The 24191-nt window shown below is 37.8% G+C and overlaps 1 protein-coding gene across 1 annotated transcript in view; it reads right to left on the bottom strand.

The window, feature by feature from the left end:
• Window positions 1–287: 287 nt before the first annotated feature.
• The window catches only part of LOC149843584 (polygalacturonase-1 non-catalytic subunit beta-like), a 41013-nt gene continuing 17109 nt past the window's right edge, over window positions 288–24191 (bottom strand). The window contains exon 3 of the mRNA XM_090000933.1: window positions 288–392. Coding sequence (XP_089857059.1) covers window positions 288–392 — 105 coding nt within the window. The remainder of the gene's footprint in view (window positions 393–24191) is intronic.

Here is a 24191-nt window from a genome sequence, read left to right on the forward strand (position 1 = left end):
ATGTATATCCCTCCAAGCGAACTGCTTATTTGATGCTACTTCTGGATCTGGGAGAGTAAAATCTGTGGATGCTTTGTTCCTGGTTACTTAGTTTATGGTCAAAACATTCTTATTGGAAAAGGAAAAAAAATGATGACAGATAGATTTTTTTTTTTATACTTCCCATGAATCAACCTCTAGGACAAATTTCTAACACGAGTTCTGGTGTTAATGAAGAACTTGATATTTGTGAAACCAGAAGTTCCTTTATTCTCTGCTGGTATTGAAACGTCAAAAGATGCAACTATCTATCCAGCAATTGCAATTGCATAATCAAATGAATCACATATTACAATTGTGGCAGTCATAACAGGTGGACCAAATACAATTGACAACCCATTCCCTTGAACAGACTGCTGAAGAATCACCATATTGTTAAACCATAGTGAACTTCGATCACCAAAATTGAGCATAGTAAGAAAGGTAAGTCGGTCATCTGCAACCCGAGCATGACACCAGCCAAGAATACATTTCACAATAACCCAACAATCTAGCCCTTTGAACCAGTGACCTAACGTGATTTACAGTAGTTCTGAAGTCTGATTTAGTCATCATCAAAGAATTACTTCTAGACACCCTTTCAGCACAAAACCTAAGCAAACATTATCACCAAGTTGCAAAAATTTTTGGGAGAGTCATGCAAATTGAAATGTTGGGAGGTTAAACCAACACATATACGAATAGACTGATATCAAATCTGAAGCACAAGTAAACAATGATTGATAACTAATGGTGAATGCAAAAGGGTTGTACTAGTAAGATGAGGTGAGGTGTTATGCAATGAACTATACCAATGCTAAATAAAAAAAAAAGCAACTGCATCAAGTGGCTACTGTTATGCAGTGTGAATGTACAGAGGTGATTAGTACAGGAAATGGGGGTACAGGGGCTACTATGGAGGTTGAACAGTGAATAAGAACTAGCCACAACTTAGATTGATGAATATATTGATTCCTCCACTCGATTTCATGCCACAGATCGAATTCTTCACTTGGCTTATCATGGCACGGTAAGTCAATAGATCACTCTCAGCGGCAAGTCGATTTGCAGTAGATAGATTTCTGCGAGTTGGATTATGCAAATCACTTAACAAATGGCTTTCAGCTATGTCAAACGCTCTTACTAAAAAGGAGTTGGCAATGTCTTATTCTCTGACCATACTCATATTGTTGGTCATCATGGCAGTCACCAGCTGTGACTGGCCTTGGTGGCAAAGGAATGAATAGGTGAGTGGTATAGGTATTTGCAAATAAAGAGTACAGACGCAGATGTGCCTACTGAAGTTGCGCTGCTAAATGAAGAAACATACTCATGCTAAGACTGGACCGAATAACAATACATATACAAAAGAATATGTGATGTATTGATTGGACTAAATATAAACAGGGGGTGACTATGATGTAAACCAACAAAGATGATACATCAAATGGGATTGCAGGGATCGATGCCATACAGAGAATGAAAGGGATATACAATGCTATGAGGGGATGCATTGGGTGATAGTGAGCTGGGGACCTATGGCAGTAAGATATACAATGCACATGTATTGCAAAGGTGATGAAGCTACAGTCATTCAACAATAGGATGAGAATGTTGAAATGCACAATGAAACCTAAACCAATATTGAAAGAGGAGATATAAAGCGGATGAACAGACAAACGACGAATGGCAAAAAAAAAAAAATACAAGTAAAACTTGAATTAAAACAAAAATACAGTCGGTGCAAAATATAAGGTAATTAGTGGAATCTAATATGGGAAACAAAATATAAGGTAAATGCCAGATTTCTCAGTGACTCTAGCCTGAGTTTCTGATTGCTAACTTTTGCAATATGATGTTCATATGATGGAACAAAATCCCAAGGATCGCAGGATATAGACGAATAAATAAAAAAATGAAACAGAAATGAGGCTTTCAAACAAGATCAAAACAAAGTAATGATAAAAATAATCAAGGCGAGAAATTAAGCCGAACTGGTAAAAAAAAAATCCGACGATCGAATATCGATTAAAAACAGTCCAATCGTCAAAGAAGATTTGAGATGAGGGAAAATCGAAACAGATTATGAGATGAATTGAAATGTCCAAAGACACAGTGATTCATCCCTCAATGAGGAAACGTGACCAAATCATAGGAAGGATCCGAGATTCTTTGAAAACAACTTCTGCTAAGCGAAGCCGCTCGGACTGGATGTCTATGCAGAAGCTATTTCTAATCGAAAATGGAAGCAGCCGACGAGGCTATATGGAGGCAAGAAGGGAAAGAACGACATAAAAGAAAAAAAAATGAAATTACAGATACTAATGTAATGATTCATAGAGGATATTAATAATTGAAATCAAGTGGATGCTCAAGATGTTAGAATTATTCATTTTGTTTATTGTTGCACAAGGTGGGTCAAGGATGCCATAGGCAATCCGACAACACCCATAGTGCGTAAAAAGGGAATTAACACAGAGAAAAACCTATGAGGCAAAAAAAAAAAAAAAATGAGAGAGGGGAGACTTACCGGGATACGGCAAGGGTTCTGAAGGAGTGAATTCTTCTTTCCCTGCTTCCTAGAATTCCTTCTTCTCGATCGAAATGGAAGAGGACAGTGACTTCTTATAGAGGAAACATTTTGGGGAAGATCGTTCTCGATGAAGACTCCTTGAAGGATGGGATACGAAATGTGAATAGATCCTTGATGCTTCAGCGCGGATGAGGGGGATGGATGATCTGCTGGAAAGGAAAGATGGGTCTCTTTCTTTCAGGAGAGAGAAGCTCGAGGGTAATGCACCAGGGGTATGGAGGCCAGATTTCCTTTATGCCCAATCCCTCCTCCTCCACCTCTTCTTATTGAGGGAAGAGGAAGGATCCGGAAGGTGGTTTCGTTGAAGATCGAGGGCGGAGGGAGGGGGAGGCCGTTTGCAGATCTGCGATGGAGAAGGGAGCGCGGGAGAGAGTTCGTTGTAACTCTTTCCTAAAAAAAAGGTGGTTCCCCTTTTTAAGAAATTTTTGAAAAAAATGTTTAAGAAATGAGGTTTTTGGTAAAAACAGCTTCAAAAGCTTGAAAATCATCCGTTTTCTTTGTAGCTTTTCTCAAATTTTTTTTAATGTTATTTTTCTATTTTTTTTGTATTTTTTGGAATAAAATCCTAAAGCTTTACGAGAAATCAAATATTTAAAACTAGTTTTTTTGTGTTTTTGTAAAATATTTACAAAAGGGAATTTTTCAGAGCTATTTTGAGAAAATTTCTTTAGAAATGGGTTCGGATCCGGATTTTGAGAAAATATGGATTTAAAGTACTGGATTCGGATCCGGAATTAATTTTGAATATACCAATATGGATTTTAATTCAGAAAATCTGAAGAAATGACTTGATTTTCTCAGAAAACGGGGTTAGGGGCAAAAGAGTCGTTTTTTACAAAACTTTGAAAAATTTGGGGTGTTCACAACAATGTTCTAAAAAATTCACTCAACTCAGACAATACCCCCCATATAGATTTGTCTAACATATCATGGAATGCTAGGGGTATCAATAATTGCATAAAGATATGACAATCATGGCTCTTCAACCCATATAACTGTTCATTGTCAATCTTCACAGCCCGAGCAATGTTAGAGACATATCCATCTGAAAATCTTAACTATCTCAAACATTGACATACCTGCTTTATTTTATCAGGTCCAAGCATGTACCTTGCCTTTGGTTTCAGTACTTTGCCATTATACCCTTTGAGTTCCAATTCTGATCTTTTACATATTACTTTTAAATCCATACGGGCCTTCAAATTATCTTTTATTTTTCCTTTAACATTCATTATTGTATTGAACACATTATCAAACACATTTTTCTTCACATGCATCATATCTAAATTATGTCATATCAATAGGGTCGACCAATATGGTAGTTCCCAAAAAATAGATTTTTTTGTCCAATTGTGATCCTTCCCAAATCCAAGGAAGGGCGTCAGACTACGAGCATCTGTTAATATATCTAAAAAGTATTACAATCTTCTTAAAATCTCTACGACAAACAATCTTGTGGTTGAACCTTCCATTTTAGTTGTGCCTATTCGAAACACATTTCTTTGTCGTCGAAACAGATGGTCGCTAAGTAGAAATCTACGATGACACTCAAACTAGCAAGACTTCTTTCCATATGTCAATCTAAAAGTTTTTGTATCCTCCATGCAATACGGACACACCAACCTCCCACGTGTGCTCCAACTAGATAACATACCATATGCAGGGAAATCACTGATTGTCCATAGAACAACGACCTTTATATTGAAAATTTATTTTTTGTGGGCATCATACGTGGTAACACCGTCATCCCACAATACTTTTAGTTCATCAATCAATGACCTTAAATAGACATCAAGATTTTGGCCAGGTGAGGTCAGACCAGGGATCAATAGAGACAATAAAAGATTTGGATACTTCATACACAAGCTTGGTGGAAGGTTGTATGGAGTTACAAATACTGACCAACATGAGTGTGGAGTTGATCTACCCTCAAATGGATTAAATTCATCTGTATATAGACTGAGTCTAACATTTCTCACTTTTATTGCGAAGTTCTATTGAGTATGATCAAAGTGCTTTCAAGCTTCCGCGTCAACATGAAGCGTGATCTTGTCTTCATCATGTCGAACTTTATTTGCATGTCATCTCATGTGTTTAGCTATCCTTGAAGACATATACAATCGTTGTAATCTAGGAGTGATAGGAAAGTAGCAGAGCAACTTGTATAAAACATCTTTTGATCTTGTGCTACCATTGTCTCTTGTCTTTGGCTTGAACCGAGGATGCCCATATGACATGCATAATATGTTGTTTTCCTGATCCTTGAAATACAACATGCAGTGATTTGAACAAGCATCTATCTTTTTATACCCCATACCTAGAGTGTTAACCATAACCTTTGCACGATAGAAATTTTGTGGCAATTTCTCATCTTTGGGCAACATACTCTTCGCAATCATGTACAAGCAGTCAAAACATGATTGATTTAAATTATACTCAGACTTCAAATTCAATAGTTGAAGAACTGCAAACAAGATAGTGTGACTCTCGCAACCGTTCCAAAGTGGCTCATCAACATCTCTAAGTAAATCATAAAATCTACTAGCTGCATCATTTGGTGATTCTTCATCTACTCAGTTATTACATCACTAGGACCCATAGCAGAACCCAATTCTGTTCTTGCGGCATCAAATATCAAATCCATATATGAATTATCGTGCACCACATTCACCCATGCATCAAAATTATTTCTAAATTCTTTAACATGAAACATCCAATTCTGATAATCACTCACAAAACCCTTCCTGTATAGGTGATGTCTAACGCCATGAGGTTCTACAAATCGATTGTTCTTACAAATCTTGCAGGGACACATAATTCGATCTGTGGGATCTATTGTACTGACACTTTCTATTGCAAATTCAATAAAACTTTCAACACCATCCATATATTCATGCGATAACTCATTGTCAACTATTCTACGATACATCCATTCACGGTTTGCAGTCATTTTGTTGTATGATGTTACGAATAGTATCCTAACCAGCTATAAGAGAATCATCAGAATGTTATGATGAAGAAAATATCAAATTTATCATGCAATATATGATGTCATACAATCACGAGAATTATGATGCATGCATTGATAACTTAATATTTTCATGTATAAACTATTCATAACACGATACATTCATTTGAAGCATGCTTTCATTATACAATTTCACATGTAAGTCATAATCAAATTAAAATTAACTACATGCAAGCATGGATACAATCACATCAAACATTGCAATACATTGAAAGCATTTATATCAAAAAAATGTCAAACATGTACCTGCAACAAACACACTCCAATATCCCGCTAACTACTATCATGCCTAGCATGGAATCCATACTCCAAAAATAAGAACACTTCTATTCGCATACATTTAAATCATGCTCAACATGATCTTCAAACTCCAACAAAGCAGTCCTAGATATCAACAACTAAGTGAGTGTGTGAACAGTAAAGTTTTGCATCCAATAAATTAAATAACATGTGATGCGCTTGCATCACTTACTCATCATAAGTATTTACCCAATTTGCATTGATTTTGTAACTTACTTACCACGGGTGGCGGGGCACAAGCGGGATCCATTGAGAAATCTGCAAGAGACATTGTGTTAAAATGAAGTCACCCTCTGCTGAAAGAAAAAAATTTAGAATAAATATCAAAATCGGAAGGGATTCTGGCGAGGCAAAACGCCTCCCAGGCGTCGACCACCTCTCCGTTCGGCCCAACAAGTTTTTGAGTTTGGCCGGCTAGTCAATAGGCCAACGATGTACGACAGCGACACAAGGTCTCCAGAGGCAGTGATCATCCCCCAGAGCGACAGACACAGTGTGATGCCGTGGTTTAAGAACCCGACAATCGTCGGGCGCCCCCCGGCCCATCGCCCCCCTTGCTGAAAAAAAAATGAGGCAGGAGGGGCGACCCCTTGCCGAAAAAAAAAATGAGGCAGGGGGTCGCCCCCCTACCCGAAAAAAAAGAGAGGCAGGGGGCGACCCTCTGCCCGAATAAAAAAATGAGGCAAGGGGGGCAACCCCCTGCCAAAAAAAAAAGAGGCAGGGGGTCGCCCCCCCCCCCCCCCCCCCTGCCGAAAAAAAAAATATAGGCATGGGGGAGACCCCCCGCCGGAAATAAAAAAGGAGGCAGGGGGTGACCCTCTGCCGAAAAAAAATGAGACAAGGGAGGCGACCCCCTGCAGAAAAAGAAAAATAGTCGAAAATAAAAAACGAGGCAGGGGGCTACCCCCTGCCGGAAAAAAAAGAGGCAGGGGGATGCCCCCCCCCCCCCCCCCTACTGGAAAAACAAAAGAGGCAGGGGGGCTACCCCCATGTTGGAAAAGCAGGGGGGTGACCCCCCCTGCCGAAAATAAAAAATGAGGCAGCGGTCGACCCCCTGCCAGAAAAAAAAATGAGGCAGGCGCCCCCCTCCCCCTGCCGGAAAAAAATAACGAGGCAGGGGGGCAACCCCCTACTGAAAAAAAGGACCCACTTACCTGGGAGACGCTGGGTGGCGGGCGAGAAGCGACGGGCGTCAGGTCAGGGAGTGCATCGGGCGGGAGAGGGCGACAGTCAGGGGATTGCGTCGGGCGGGATAAACGAAACAGGAAAGAGAAAGAAGGGTTCTGATTAGGGATTTACGGGAAACTTAACGACGGATTTGGCGACGGACTACTTCCGTCGCAATATCATCGCAAATTTATATGCCTAGGCAGCGGCATAATATTTTTGTCGCTAACGTCGTCACTAAGTAGCGACGGAAAAAATTTTGTCGCCAAATCTGTCGCTAAATATTGTAGATATTACGATCAAAACCTGACGTCGCTAAGTCATCGCTAATTAGCGACGGATTTGGTGACAAAAGTTTTTTGTTGTTATTTTTGTAAATATTATGGATTTTAGCGACGGATTTGTTTCTCTCATTAATTCATCACAAAGTAGCAATGGAAAAAATCTGTCACAAACTTCCGTCGCTAATGCTTATTTTTCTTGTATTGTACTATGTAAAGATAAGTTGTAGGTTTGTATGGGTTTATGTTGATGATATACTGGTCACATGAAACTCAACAGATTTTATTCAGAATTTTATTTAATCAGTTGGCAAGTAATTTGCCTTAAAAGATCTTAAACAACTCTATTATTTTCTCAAGATTGAAGCTTCATATTCGTCTCAAGGTTTGTACTTGTCACAATGTAAGTATATTGTTGATCCTCTCAAGAGAGCTAACATGCTAGATGCCAAGCCTATATCTACGGCTACATCAGTTAAGTTGTCAAAGTTCATGGTAACGAATTAATTTGAGAATCCTACTCTCTACGGGAGTACTGTAGGTAACCTATAATATGTGATTATGACTTGACCAGATTTGCTCTTTTCAGTTAATTTTGTATACCAATTTATGCATCACCATACCATAGGCCATTGGGCAGTTGTAAAGCCTAATTTATACAATTTGCGGCATACTATTTAATTAGTTAGGTTTGCTGCTAAGGCCTTCCAAGTTTAATTAGAGCCCATATATGCCTAAATGATTGTAAATCTACGACAGGTTTCACAGTCTATTTTGGATCAAATTTAGTTTCATGGAGCTCAAAGAAACATGTTTCCAGATCCAACACAAAAGCAGAATACAAAGCAGTAGTCAATGCAGTTGCAGAAGTTATGTGGGTTTAGTATCTCTTAGAAGAACTTAGGTTTTAAGTCAAATGTTACTCCAACCTTATGATGTGATAGCGTAAGTGCAACTTATCCTGCAGCTAATTTTACCTTTAATGGCAGAAGTACATTGAGATAAACATGTATTTTGTTTGGGAGCGAGTGGTTGTGTATTCATCACTTGTCTTCTAATGATCAAAAGCGGGTATTCTTAAGAAGTCATTATCATTTACTTTGCATAATATGTTCAGGGCCAAGCTTAACGTGGCCTATTGGACGTTCAGCTTATGGGAGGCTCTTAAAGGATGCACGTCACCTAATGGATGCAATTTTTTTTCTTTTTTTAAAGGCAAGCTGGGGTTAGGCGGACCCCTACCAAAACAACAGCTGCCCCATGCGGCAGGACCCCGATTACCACATGGGATACCACCTCGGTGGTCTAATGGATGCAAGTTATTAGAAAGGTAGACAAGAGTCCAACTAAACACGAGATAAAGGAAAATCAGCTCCAACGTGTTTCCAATCCCAAGTGACTTGCCTCTTAAGAAAGAACCCTTGACAAAGAATGTTTTATTGTAATGGAAGGTCCTTCAAGGAAAGGTTCTAATAAGGTGTTTGTTGCTAATGGTATTTCTAATTGTAATAGGACTTACCCAAAAGTCCCATTAAGAAATGCAATTTATCCTACATAATAAATATATATGGGCCTCTCTCTAGCGGGAGGGTGGTGTATGTTCTCCCCCGATGATTCACTGAATCCCACGTTTGTGTTCGGGGGGGGGGGGGGGGGGGGGGGGGCGAATGAGCGCCACGTCTTTACGCACATGGAGCTCGTATTCCCGTGTATGTTGACATAACTTTGCATCGGACTCTGATGTTGTTGCAAAGACTTAATCACCCTTGCTTTTCTTGCCCTGAAACGACGGTTCGAGAAAATGACAAAAATATCTTTCATTCAAAAGTTGGGAAACTACGGTTTGAGAAAAGGACAAAAAAGTCCTCCATCCAGAAAGTTTGATGTTAACTATTTAAGGTGTAGACGTTTGCTATTCATTAAACTCTTGTGTCATCTGCTGTAACAGTAGCTCCCATTGTCAACGCAAACTTTGCCTTCGTCTCCAGTCGAGGTTTCCGCCTTGTTTTGTATCCTGTTTTACAACACATTGTCGCCTTCTCGTGCCTGCCTTGTGTTACAAAACATTCATGTGTCTTCTCTTCATTTTCATTGTCGTTAGGCATTGTGGAAGAAATCAATGATGCACAAACATTCCAACCAGTGTCATTAAGGCGTCGTGAGTAGCTTTCCATCTCATCATGCTATCGATGAAGAACGCATGTCGTCTTGTGTGCCATTAAGGCATTGTTTTGTTACTGCAGGTAGATCTTGTTCTTACGATGGTTGGAAACTTATCGATATTTGTAAGACGCTGGGACCTGTTGACAAGAATGCTTGTTTACAAATGCTAGGAAGGGCCTCCACCCCATCAGGTATCCTACATTCACTCATTATATGCATTGTATCTCAAACCGCTGTATTAGTAACATACTACCGATTTGTGAGATATTGTTTTGTTAGTTAACATCGATTTGTTTGCTATGATGCTCAATTTCTTCCGTATCGATTTGTAATTTATTGTGCGATATATTTATCGACCTTTTAGATATTGTGGTTTTGTATTGTCGATTTATAAGTTATTATGCTGAACTGTCGTATCGATTTTCAATATATTATTTGATATGTATATCGATTTGTAAGATATTATATGTTTTGTAATATGTATTCATAAGATATTTGTACACAGACTTTGAAAACATGTGCATGCAGAAACACATTGTTACACGCATTCAAATCGTTGTTCTGTCAGCGTTATCGTCAACACACATGTACGACATTTCGTGTCTTTTATTGGCATGATAAATGACAACTTGATGCTCAGTATCAGCAAATATCAAACCGCAGTTGCTTTTATACTGTCATTCATTAAATCGATTCTTTGCCTTGCTAACCCTTATCGGTATCCATTGTTATATGCATCCTGATTAAATCATAGTAAACATATGCGCTTGCTAACGCAACATGATATATTGCTTACAAAACATTCTCGTGTCTTCTCTTCTTTTGCATTGTCGTTAGGCATTACAGAAGAAAGCAATGACGCACAAACATTCCGACCAGTGCCATTAAAGCGTCGTGAGTAGCTTTCCATCTCATCATGTTGTCATTGAAGAACGCATGTCGTCTTGTGTGCCATTAAGGCATTGTTTTGTTACTGCAGGTAGATCTTGTTCTTACGATGGTTAAAAACTTATCGATATTTGTAAGACGCTGGGACCCGTTGACAAGAATATTTGTTTACAAATGCTAGGAAGGGCATCTACCCCATGAGGTATCCTACATTCACTCATTATATGCATTGTATCTCAAACCGTTGTATTAGTAACATACTACCGATTTGTGAGATATTGTTATGTTAGTTAATATCGATTTATTTGTTATTTTGTTGGCAACACAAACTGATATATTGCTTATAACATTGTTGAGCTTATCATCAGGTTGTAATGAAGCCGATGTAGCTCAATCAATTGAAAGTTATGGAGAATTGAACATCTATAGGAATGACGCAACTGAAGAATTGAACATCTGCATTAATGATGCACATGATAAGAAGGGTGCATGCATTAGACCCACTCTTGACTTAAATGTTCCAGTAGAAGAAATGCAATTCAATAATGAGGTAGATTATCATGACAATACACATAATAAAAGTGTAGGCACTGCGAATGAACATGGAAGTACACTTGACTATGTTCCGGTAGAAGGAATGCAGTTTAATAATGAGGAAGTTGCATATAAATTTTACAATAATTATGCCCTAAAAGTTGGGTTCAGTGTGAGAATGTTTTCTTGGTCAAAAAATGCACAATGTGTCGTGGTAAGAAAGACATATGTTTGTTCCAAGCAAGGTTGGAAGAAATCAATGAGAAATCCAACAAGGAGCATGCTAGAATCAAGATGTGGATATCAAGCGAGAATGGTTTTGAGAAGACATACGAATGAAAAAATTCTAGTTCGTACTTTAATCAGTGATCATAATCATGATTTATCTGCATCATTTATGACTCCTATGTTAAGGTCGCATCGTAAAGTAACTGTAACACATGCTGCAATGGCTGAAATAGCCGATAACGACAGCATTGCACCAAGGAAGACATACAATTTGTTTGCCCACATAGACGGTGGTCGCGATAATGTGTCATTCACACCTTTGGATCTAAGAAACCACTTGAAAATGAAGAGGACAAATAACATGAAGAATGGAGAAATATGTTCTTTGGTTGATTACTTACAGAAGAAATCAAGCAATGACTCTGGTTTCTTTAGTGCAATGCAACTGGATGAAGATTGATATGTTATGAATATGTTTTTGGCCAATTCAAAGTCAAGAGTAGATTATGAATGCTTCAATGATGTGCTTGTATTTGATACTACAGTAAAGATTAATACTGAATAGTGGTCATTTGCGTAGTTTGTCGGAGTGAACCATCACTCACAGAGTTGTATATTAGGCGGCGTGTTTTTATATGACCAGACCAAGGAAAGCTTTGAGTGGTTGTTCAAAGTATTTACACAGGCAATGAACGAGAAGCAACCTGAAGTTGTACTTACAGATGGTGATCACGCAATTGCGGCTGCAGTGCTTCATGTGTGTCCAAATGCACTTCATCGGCTATGTTTGTGGCATATCTTTCAAAATGCAGCAAAGAACATAGGACACATATTTAATCAGAAGACAGGGTTTGATAAAAAGTTTACTAGGTGTGTGCTTGAGAGCATAGACGAGATCACCTTTATGTCTAATTGGGAGGAAATGATTCAGACATACGACCTTGAAGATTGTTTGTGGTTACAAAATTTATATGCAGAAAAAGAGAAGTGGGCATTGGCATATGGAAGACAATATTTTTTTGCTGGTATGATAAGCACACAAAGAGCTGAATCTATGCATGTCACGCTGAAGAAAACCCTGTATTCATGTTTAACAATGTTTCGCTTCATGGAACAATATGAATTATTTATAGACGGTCTAAGACAGAATGAGCTTAAACAAGACGTGAAATGCTTCAATACACGACCTCCAACTTTTGGCATGAAAATATTGATGCGATCTGCAGATCTGTATACATTAACTGTATTTGAATGGATCAAGAAAGAGGTATTTCATGTCATGAATTGCAATATTGAAGAACCCATGCAAACCGAGAATATGCGCAAATATCGTATTTTATGGGAGGGCAAAAAGCATCACAAAAGGCAAGAAGCACATGTCACGTACAATGTGAACAATGGAAGAGTTGAATGTTTGTGCAAAATGAATGAATTCAAAGGTATTTTATGCTGTCATGCATTAAAGACACTTAATCAAGAGAAGATACAAGAAATACCGGAGTCTTATGTAATGCGAAGATGGAGAAGACAAGCAAAGATTGAAATGCTTGATATGGACAATGTGAGTAAATCTGGTGTCGACAAGAAGTGCCACATAGCCTTCCGTTACCAACAACTGTGTAGGTCATTTATGCATGTTGCTGATTTGGCATCGAGAAGTGAAGAAGGCTATATATGCATGAGAAAAATGTCAAGGGAGTTACTTGAAAACATGCAGTTAATTAACCTTCAGTCTGTTGCAGCGAATGAATATCAGTCGAAGATAATGGGATCAAACAACGTAGGTGAAAATCATGCTTCGCTTGACACTCCTGAGAAGTTGCACCGTAGCCTAAACATCATCTTCAACAAGTCGGTAGTGAACATTGTTGATTATGATGGACATATTCATGAAGCGAAGGGTATCAAAAGAAAACCTACATCTAATCGCAGTCGTCAGAGAACAAAGGGTGCACTAGAATTGGTTGGCAAGAAAAGGTCTAAGAAACAACCAACCTCTAATCAAAAGCAACAAAGCCCTTCTCATGAATAGGTATGTAAGACATTATATTGCTTCCCATTACGTGAAGCTTGTGAATATCTAACTCATGTAATGTCCAAATGCACCAATACCCTAAAGACGTAATACCCAACGTGCTAACCTTCATTCCTCCTGACTAGATTTTCAGCAACAATAGCTTCAGTTTTACAAGTCTTTTGGTATGTAATCAATGTTCGGATGAGGTTTGTATTTCTTGTGAAACTTAAGGCAGTGTTGTATATTTTATGTTTCATGACAGGCTCTGATGAATTCACAAGAGAAAACTAATACACAGGAATCTTGTTTGAGCTATTAATTAAGTTATCATGCCTCTTTGCATGACCCGATTTCCACATTGTCGGATTTGTTAAGAGTTTAGGGTTTCCAGCAGGGCTCGTTTACTGAGAAATTGTTGGGTTTCCCTTCTTATTCGGACCGCAGTAGAACTCCTAAGACGTCCACTGATCTTGCTAAGGAAGTCTTTCGTATTCGCTGGATTTTGATTTGTCGGTGACGATTTGTGGTCCGTGCTTGGTGGTGCGTGAATCGATTTCATATTCGTTGTATAGCGATTTGTGTAGTCATTCGACTGCGATTTGCATGAGTAATCTATAACAGTCATTCGTATACGCTTAATACATATTTACAACGATTTGTAGTTCAAATCATGTGCATCGATTTTATGAGAAATTTATAACAAAGTAACGATTTCAATACAGAAATTGATGTACGTACAACATAATACAGTACAAATCGAGACAAAAAATGAATATTCCTTATTATATAATGTGTTGTGTATTGTATAACGTAATTTCAATATCGTTCATTGCAAATTCCTTATTTATTTCAGTAGAACATCCACCGACGAAGTTGGGCGAAAACTTAGTCAATCACTCCTGGAAGACATCAAACGAATGCACGATGAATTCGCATAATGCAACATGATCAGTAATTTTGTTCGTATGAAACTAGTAGGAGTTGCCTATATACGTAAGTCATGTGTACGTACGTTAACAACATCATATTTGCTGCAAACAGACTATATCTGATTTCGGCAGTTATATTAAAAGCAACGCAACAAGCAAAACTATAAGCATCGTCAACCCGTATTTCATGGTATATCAGTTGTATTTTATGTTGTTTTTGGTTATTGATTTAGTCCAGTTGATTCATATTTTAACATTGTTGTTAACAATGTTTCGGTTGCAGACTATCTTACGTCGTTTGCCATACTCCAGTGGATTTAAAGACGGCTACCTTACTGGGTTAACGGTAATCATTGCAGAGACCTTTTGTCAAGTGAAAAAGTAAGTAAACAAACCTAGAGTGCAAGATTACAATATAACAGTGCTAACAACATTTTTACTATCCATTTGCAGATATTGATTCCTACACTCTGGCAATCTGAAAAGCATTGGGTCTTATACGTGATGGATTTACATGAAAAACAACTAAGGTGTTACAATTCGTTGGAAGTTGACAGTAGTTTACGGCTTGACATTTCCCATCTCATAAGATTCCATCTATATGAGTATCGTGTCATATATTGGGGTCATGAATTTACTTTCGGCGCATTATTCTCAGATCGGTTTCGTCAAAGGCATTTTGGGAGTCGACGTTAGCGAGTGAATCTATCGCATGGTATACCATGCTCCTTTACAAAATAATGGCATTGATCACGACATATTTGTAATGAAGTACATTGAAGCGATATACAATGGTGCAGAACCCTGTTTTGACGTTGTATGCCATTTCTTGGCCTCTGTTATTGGGGATTAAATGCATGTCTATTGGTTCCACATTACAGTTTTTTTGCAGATTGATATACCTGGATTCCGCAAAAAACTCTGCCAAAAATTGACGGCCTTTCTAATTGTGGAGGAGAAACCAACGCAGCCACCATGAGGATCTAAAAGGAAACGAACAACGGTGCCCACCACGCCAGAGTAATTTCATGTTCGTCTATTTTAAGTAAATTTTAGAGATGGTACAACCAACTTGTGTGTAATTTATCCTATTTTGACCGAATATTACAAGTCGTTGTTGACCGCATGAATCACAATCCTATTTCGAGGTTTGCATTTAAAGTGTCTCAGCAAAAGAGTGATTCATGACCAGCAAACATATCTTACCACTATTGACCTTTAACATGAGCACATATCTTACAGCAAACATGATTTATGCATGCTCTAAAAAAACATGTATATGTTCGCCCAAAAATAATAATACTCAACAGCGATAAGGAACGTTTGTTGTTATGAAATCGCAATATTCTTCGTCGTCATTGAATACAAATCGCAAGGAAATATGAGATTTATACGGTAAGCATGCGCAAGTAATGAAAGCTTTTAATTGAAAAAAGATGTGCGCTCAACTCGCATGATTGACAATCGCAAAATTAGATTGCGATGTATGCAATCAACAAAGGCTTCTAATGTTTGAAATGATGATAGTCAACATCGATAGGAAAGGCTTAATGTTTACACATCGCTTTATTGTTGACACTCACAGAATGAAAATCGCAAAAGAGATTTGCGATGAATGTGGTCAACAATAGCCATTAATGTCGTTTTCGTAATTAGAAATAGTACACAGCGATAAGACAAGTTTGCTGTTCAGAAATGGTCGTCTAACGTCATCTTGACTGCTACTACCATGAAATCTTGTGTAATAATTTGAAAAATTTTGGACTGTGAAACGGCGTTTTCTTTAATTATGAGTTTGCAAACATCTGAAATAAGTCTACACGGATACCTCAATTGCGTCAAAGCCGCTTATACACTCGATTCAAGAACAAGTCGTTTATGTAGGAATTGTCGGTTTGTCAGTTCCTTATTCACGAAGCAAAGTGGAACATATCCTTAACCTGTGTGATATGTCATTCATATATAAATGAAACGTCCTATCACCCTCCGCCAGTTTTTAAATAAATACGACAATTTTAATAAACAGACCAAATCTTAAATAAAATACACTCCGCATTAATGAAATTAAACAATGTCATTTCATACAGCTGTATACAAAACAAATCAATGCGATTGGACATAGTAGTTTAAATCACGGTAGCACGTATCATATGGGTTTGATTTTAGAAATATTTTTTGGTCTTATATAAATCCACAACTTCGTCCACCCTCGTTCCAACAAATCGCCTTAGGTGTAGATTATGGACTTACACCTCGACAATGGGTCGGCTCGAGTCACTCTCCCAACTAATCCCTTCACAGAAAATGAGACATTGTTCAGACTGGTTCACCATTTGCGATTTTAATTCAATGACATTGACCAATAGAACGATTTCTAAGCATCAAGCATATCTTCTAGCTATGCACTATTTCCGTTCACGATGGGGCATATATATTACGATTTTCATTCTCGTAAGTTCAGCAATACAACGATTTTTTAGGAACAAACCTTTCTTATCGATAATTACTTCGTCATTTGTTAAGAGCGAACATTATGTGCCTTTGTGGACCACATAAAGCAGAAATCTATTTCCGTGATTTTCGTTCACGGAGTGTGAGTTATATAAAGATTTCGGAACAACAACAAAATATCTTTCGTTGTGCAGTATTTTTAATTACTGAAGAGCAGCATTACTAGCATTGGTTCACCGCAAACAACACAAAACTATTTTTTGTTACGATTTAATTTTCGTAGATGAAGCAGTACAACGATTTACAAGCGTGTTTAGTAAAGTTCAAATTATATTTCAACGGAGACAGATTTACAAAATTTGTAGTCTTACAAAATTTGCCTACGGAAATTAGTGTAGACAGTCTCCAAAATCTGTTAGAAATCTATTTACATCCTTGTAAACTTTTCTGGATCGTATCATTCGTTTCCTTTATAAGTAGTCTTGTTGGATGATTATTTATGTCTGCTGACTTTTTAAACTCAATCAAATTTTGACATAGTTCGTCGCGTACTTCCGGTATATCTTCCTGCAACAAAATATATAATGTGAAACCAATATATAAAAGGATTCCCCAATAACAACGGATACAAAGCTCATACAGCGTCGAAACAAGGTTCTTCTCCATTGTATATTGCTTCAATATGCTTCATTACGAATATGCCACAATAGACCCCATTAGTTTGTAAAGGAGCATCGTCAGCACAGAGCAAGATCCACTCGGCAATGTCGACACCCAAAAGGTCGTTTAGGAATCCCGCCTGTGATAAATGGAGAATATAGTAAAATACGGTCCACCGCAAATAGTTACGATTCGCCTATGGACAGAAGCTTACCAAATACATAGTGTCACGTTTTACACCATTGTGGCAGTCCAATGAGTTGTAGCACCATAGTTGTTTTTCCCGTAAATTCATCTCGTATAAGACCCAATGTTTGGGATTTTACCAGAGTGTAGGAAGTAAAATCTGCGAATCGATACAATATTTTATAAATCCATAGACATATCATGATGGGGATGTTAGGACTAAACCTTGGAGAAGAGGTTTGTTCACTTACTTTTTCAAAATTCGAAAAGTCTACGCAGTGATCATCAGTATTCCAACAAGGTAGTGTATCTACGAATCCACTGGTGTATGGCTTTCGTCGGACATATGTCTGTTGTACGAAATAGTAAGGTTTAACCACCAAGAAACGTAAGTCATAAAAGCAAATAAAACAATAGCAAAACAAACATACCATGAAATAAGGGGTGATTATGCGTACAGTATTGCTTGTTGCGTTGTTTTGAATATAATTGACGAAATCACATATTGTCTGGTTGCAAAAATTTACGAACTTCAAAACATACAAACCGATGACCTAGAAAATGATAGTGGTTACATACGTACAAAATTACTAATAGTGTTCCCGTCTGCAAATTCATCTTGCATCTGATTGATGTTCTCTTCGAACTCTTTAGGGCATTGTCGCCCACCCTTGTTTGTGGATGTTACACTGAGTGTACCATGAGCATAGTATTCAGAATTCGACATCGAAATTATTTTCTACAGTAAACAATATAAATCGAATATACGACATAAAAAGGCAAATGCTGCATAAACCGGTCACGAGGTTCAAAAAATATACACCTTAAGCGCTAGTGCTGGTCCTGTGGATGTGGTTGTCTTCTTCTTCGGCGTCATGCCTGGTCGTATTGCTCCCATCGTCCTCTTCTTTAGTGCCATGCCTGGATGAAGATATTGATGACACCTTTGCGACGCAGCTACAGAATCGACGTTGTCAATCAAATATAAAGGAAACGTCGTTTCACATACCGCCCTTTTTCGAAAACCACCCACAAATTAATTGATTATGTTTTAAATAAATAAAAAAACGTCATTTCGACTGCATATTATAACAATAGTTGAGTGGGAGATTGACCCGACCCGACCAAACCTGGTGTCCAGGTATGTATAATCTTTGACGATTATTGTATTGATTATCATATATGGATACATCGATATATTCATGCCACATATTTTCCTTATCGGTTTTTTAACAACAAACATTCATTATCGCTTTAGACTATTATCATTTAACATCGGCAAAATTGTTTTGTCTTGTTGTCCGCATACATCGCAAATCGATGTTGACTTACACTGTTTACAAAGGGCGATTATTACAAGCCATTGGCGGTTGCATGAATCACTAACCTATTACTCGGCCAAACATTAGTCACCTTTGTTAATTGCATATAATTAAAATTAACGTGTACAACGATTATTGACAATATACGTCACATTCAAGGAGGTTGAGCTAATGGAGCCATTTTTGGCTCCATTAATCGCGTATGAGTTTTGCGATTTTTATTCATTGGCGATGAGGAAAATTGTGATTTCTAAACAATAGACGTTTCATTTCCTACATGGCCAGCCTATTGATGACCTATATCCCTTTCCACTTAGTGTACTCTATAACATGTGAGGTGTGTTAGTAGTACGACAATTGGATGAGAATACCTTATGACCTCGATTAATGCTTTGTGCACGTTGTTCAGTAATACTGCCATTTGCGATCAACAAAATCTTCTTATCGATGACTTCGTTTACGAAAACCAAATATTATAAGGCGTTGTTGACCTCATGAATTGCAATCCTATTTCGCGGTTTGCATTTAAGGTGTCCCTGCAAATGAGCGATTTCTGAGCAGGAACCATATCGTATCGCTTTTGGCCGACAACCTATTGCGTGGTTTGAATTTACTGATGATCATCAAGAGTGATTTCTGAGCATCAAACTTTTCTTATCGTTGTTGACTGTTATCATTTACGATGTCAGAACTTTTTTAATTATTGTTCACGACAAACATCGTAAATCCTTTTTGTGATTTTCTATCAAGGCGGAGACAAATACAACGATTGCTGAACAGAAATGGTTTATTATATCGATGTTGACCTTAATCATTTCCTAATGTCGATTACGGGACCTTGTTTGACCGCATAAATCGCATGTGTTCTGCAATTTTTATTCAAAAATGACGAGTTATATTGTGATTTGTGAACAATATTATTCATGCCAATCAGACATCTATTGCGATTTTCATTGCGGTTTTTATTAAAAAATGATGAGTTATATTGCGATTTTCATTCAATCAAGGAGGTTAGGCAATGACACGATTTCTGAACAACAAACATCTATTTTTTATTACAATTTATTTATTTACGAGATCCATAGACGAAACATGTTTGCTAGATATAATAAAAAAGAATTAAACAATAAAAGAATGTCACGTTACGACAATTACTTATAGAATTACAACAAATAACTATAGTGATTTCTAAGCATCAAACTTTTTGTGTCGTTGTTGGTTGTTATCATTTACGACGTCAGAACTTGTTCAATTATTGTTCACGACATACATCGCAAATTCTTTTTGCGATGTTCTATCAAGACGGAGACAAATACAACGATTGCTAAACAGAAATGATCTATTATATCGATGCTGACCTTAATCATTTCCTAACGTCGATTACGGGACCTTGTTGACCGCATAAATCGCATGTGTTCTGCGACTTTCATTCAAAAATGACGAGTTATATTGTGATTTGGAAACAATATTACTCGTGCTAATCAAACATCTATTGCGATTTTCATTAAAAAACGATGAGTTATATTGCGAGTTATATTGCAATTTTCATTCAATCAAGGAGGTTAGGCAATGCCACCATTTATGAACAACAAACATCTATTTTCGATTAAAGTTTATTTATTTACGAGATCCATAGACGAAACATGTTTGTTAGATGTAATAAAAAAGAATTAAACAATAAAAGAATGTCACGTTACGATAATTACTTATAAAATTACAACAAATACCTATCGTGATAAAAAAAATACCTAGGGTTTATTCTGTGGCACTTGACGAATCAAATGAAATATGATAGACTTGTCTCTTTCTTTTTCTTGGTGGACTGTCTATCCTGGGTGGCCTCTTGGTTGCGTCCATCTTATTAAAAAAACCGGTCATCATCTCTACCACTGAGTTCAATTGTCTCCCCATATTGCTTACATTTGTCCTTAATTTCTTATTCTTCCTCTCCATCAGTTCGAACCTTGCGACGGAGACAACGTTCTCTTTTGTAGCAAGTATTCGCTCTTCATCGCGATTTGTTACTAAGGGAATCGTTGTTGTAACCGGAGGGAGACGATGGACGGGTTGTAGATGCTGGGATGCAACATGAAAGGGGGTAGTTGGGAGGCATGGGTTCCCAATTTTCTCAATCTCCAAATTTCGCTGCATAGATTCCCAATACCTTTGAAAATAGAAGAGATCAAATTGTCGTCCTTTATAATCATACGATATGACATGGACACCATCTATGTTCCAAATTAATAATTCATCCCTGTAGCGTTCGCGCCAATTCACGTTCATGCCCCCACCACTATTCATCTTCCTTCTCACTTCCAAAGGCTTATTTCAGATAGACTGTCCCAAGCCAAATTGTAGGAGAACTCGACTACCATGCTGCAACTCGGCTTCATAATTGCAAAACAGTCACAAATCGCGGTCATACAATCTAGCAGCCTCTGCAACAACGTCTTGGTCATCGTCCTCCCCATCTCCATAAGGTCTCCACAAAACCTGTACATTGGTAATTCTTTTTAATAACGAGTGACAAATATATTACAATTTACTTAAGTATGATATAGCGACAATGATATGTACTACAAAAGACAAAATCCTGCAGCGATGATTACTTAAGAATGTTGAACATTACAACGATTTATAATACTGAATAATAAATGTTGACCCGATTGTAAACAATTTTAGAATGTTTACCTCATTTAGTTGCAGCCCATCTAAAATGGACTTAGCATTATGAACTGTGACGTTTGTTCTAGCCCAACGATCGATATTTGGAAAACCACAAATCGCAGGGTCACAATGTGGACGCAATAGGATAATATGTTCTCACGCCCAAGCCTAACAAAAACAATATATTAGTAACACTACAACCTTCAATGAGCTTAGTCTACAATTACTAAGTATGTAATAAACAAATACCTGAACAAATGGCCAAAATCCCCTGACTATTTTCGTACCCTTACTCGCACAGTAGAGTTGACTGTACAAGTGTGCGAGCATAGTGGCACCCCATGCATAGTTGTTGACTTCGTCTAAGTCTTCCAGGTACTGCAGTCACATGTAACTTATTATCGAACCAGAGCAATCGGAAAATAAAGTGAGACAAAAAAATAAAGAAGGAAGCCGCGCAACTCTTGGTCAGCTATTTCAGATGCACAAGTAGCGGAGCGACCTTCCCATTTATTACAAAAAGATGAGACTTTCATTGATGTGAAATTGATTCCACCAGAAATACATTGACTCTATTCGTCAATCGACATTCCTAGAAGGGCCGTGCATTTTTTCCTTGCATTATAGTTTGAATGTCGTAATAGGATAGCATTGTCATCGCACTTAAGGCCAGTGACCCTCGTCACATCTTCTAGAGTCATGGTGATCTCAAAAGAATCAAACTGGAATGTGTTTGTCTTATTATTCCACTTATTTACCAGGTGGGTCACGGTATTCCAGCAAGTTTCAAAATATTACTGGTCTAAAAGGCCACCGAAGTGCATATTTCATAATCGGTCCTTCTGATATGCACTCAGCTGACCATACCACGACAGAACTACAGGCCACTAACACCGACCTTCGAGCTTTTCACCTGGTGCTCTACTTCTCCTCTGACCTCCCTGTAACACACAATAACATATTATTCCTACAAATTGTAAATTAGTATCATTTGTACTTATAAATAATATTCTACTAATCGCTATAAATAATATTGGTTGCACACACACTATCACAGTAATCGTTATACATATTAATACCTAACACAGTAATCGCTATACCAAAATCGCTAAACATATTATTAAATCTTCACAGATAGAAGAGATTTATTTACCTTGGTCGCACTTTTCTCATGTTCAACCAATCCCTCCAACCTAGGCCTTTCTGGTTGGTTCAATGCCTCCCACTACCTTTCCATTTTCTTCTCTTCCTTCTCCACCTTCTCCTTCCTTTCTCTTTCTTTATTTTCTCGTCCTCCTTCTCCTTCTGTCACCTTTCTTTCTCTTCCTCAAGTTGTTTTCGTCTTTCCTCCACTTCATCCTTCTGCTTCTTCCTTTCTCTTTCCTTTTCTTCATCCTCCTCCTTCTCCTTCATTTATCTTTCCTTCTTTTCCTCACCCTCCTTCTTCTTCCTTTGCATTTCCTTCTTTTCCTCATCCTCCTTCTCCTTCCTTTGTATTTTTTTTCTTCTTCAAACTCCTCCCTCCTTCGCCTTTCCTTTTTTTCCTCATCCTGAAGCTTATTCTGTTCCTTCTCTTCCTCCTTATTCAATTGCCTTCGCCTCTCCTCCGCCTTGTTTAATAGCTTTACCATGTTTCGCATTGTTATATGCTCCAACAACAACTTCTGTGTTTCCATCTTAGCATCCTCCTTTAGATTGTTCAATTCTCTTTTCCTCTCCTCCTCATTCTTTTTTTGCCTTTCCCTCTCCTCTGCCGTCTTTCTTTGCCTTTTTTTTCATTCTCCTCCTTATTTCTTTGATTTGCCTTCTCTTGGTCATCCTTCTTCTACATCTTTAGTTCTTCAGCATTCTTCCTTTGGTCCGCAGCCTCGATATCTGATGGATAATCCTCCGCATAATATAATTCCAATGATTTTTCCATGTCTTTATCATTCTCAATCTTAAGTATATTTTGGGACCTTTAAAAAACCTTAGATAGATGGGACTGGCGGATCACTTCTCTAATACACAACCCATAGAACGACGGGGAATTTCTTCTTTGTTGAGCCACAAACATTGCTAACATTCACAACACATTAAACGATCATCATGATTATAAATCGTCGCAATATTTGGCTTCATAAGTACACATCGTTATAAAATTAAGCAAACTTATGTACAAATCGAGGTATCTTAATAAACACACATCGCTATTGCTTTGAATGTATAAATCGTCGCCGATTCAAACTTATAAATCGTTGTATAAGAAGCAACCTTAAGATTGCATAACGAAACCTTACGCGAAACTCACCGAAACAATAAGATTTTGGATATTCCAACTGTAGAGTAAGAAACAGTAAAAACGTATACACAACAAATGGTGGCAACGATGCTGCGATTGCGTGTAAGATGGAAACGGATGCTCTGGCGGTAACAGAGCAAAGGAAAGGATGCTCCGGCGACAACAAAAGAAGGCAACGGATGATTCGGCGACAACAAATGAAGGCAAAGTATGCTCTGGTAGAGTTTTCTGCTTAGGGCGATAATGGATTGTTTTGAACTATTTAAATCCTACAACATACAGCTTGCTATATACGCAAACTTTGTTGAAAATTTTGGCACGATAACGATGGAGGGCAGTTTTATCTTTTTCACGAACCGCTGACTCAGTTTTCTAGATAGAGGGCATTTATGTTTGTTCCAGGAAGAGGAAGAGAATGACGGTAAAGGGTACTTAAGTCTTTGCGACGGCACCAAATTACGATGCTATTTGATGCGGA

Source organism: Nuphar pumila, chromosome 3 (assembly GCF_984573655.1).
Source record: "Nuphar pumila chromosome 3, dmNupPumi1.hap1.1, whole genome shotgun sequence".
In the NCBI taxonomy this organism is placed as follows: domain Eukaryota; kingdom Viridiplantae; phylum Streptophyta; class Magnoliopsida; order Nymphaeales; family Nymphaeaceae; genus Nuphar; species Nuphar pumila.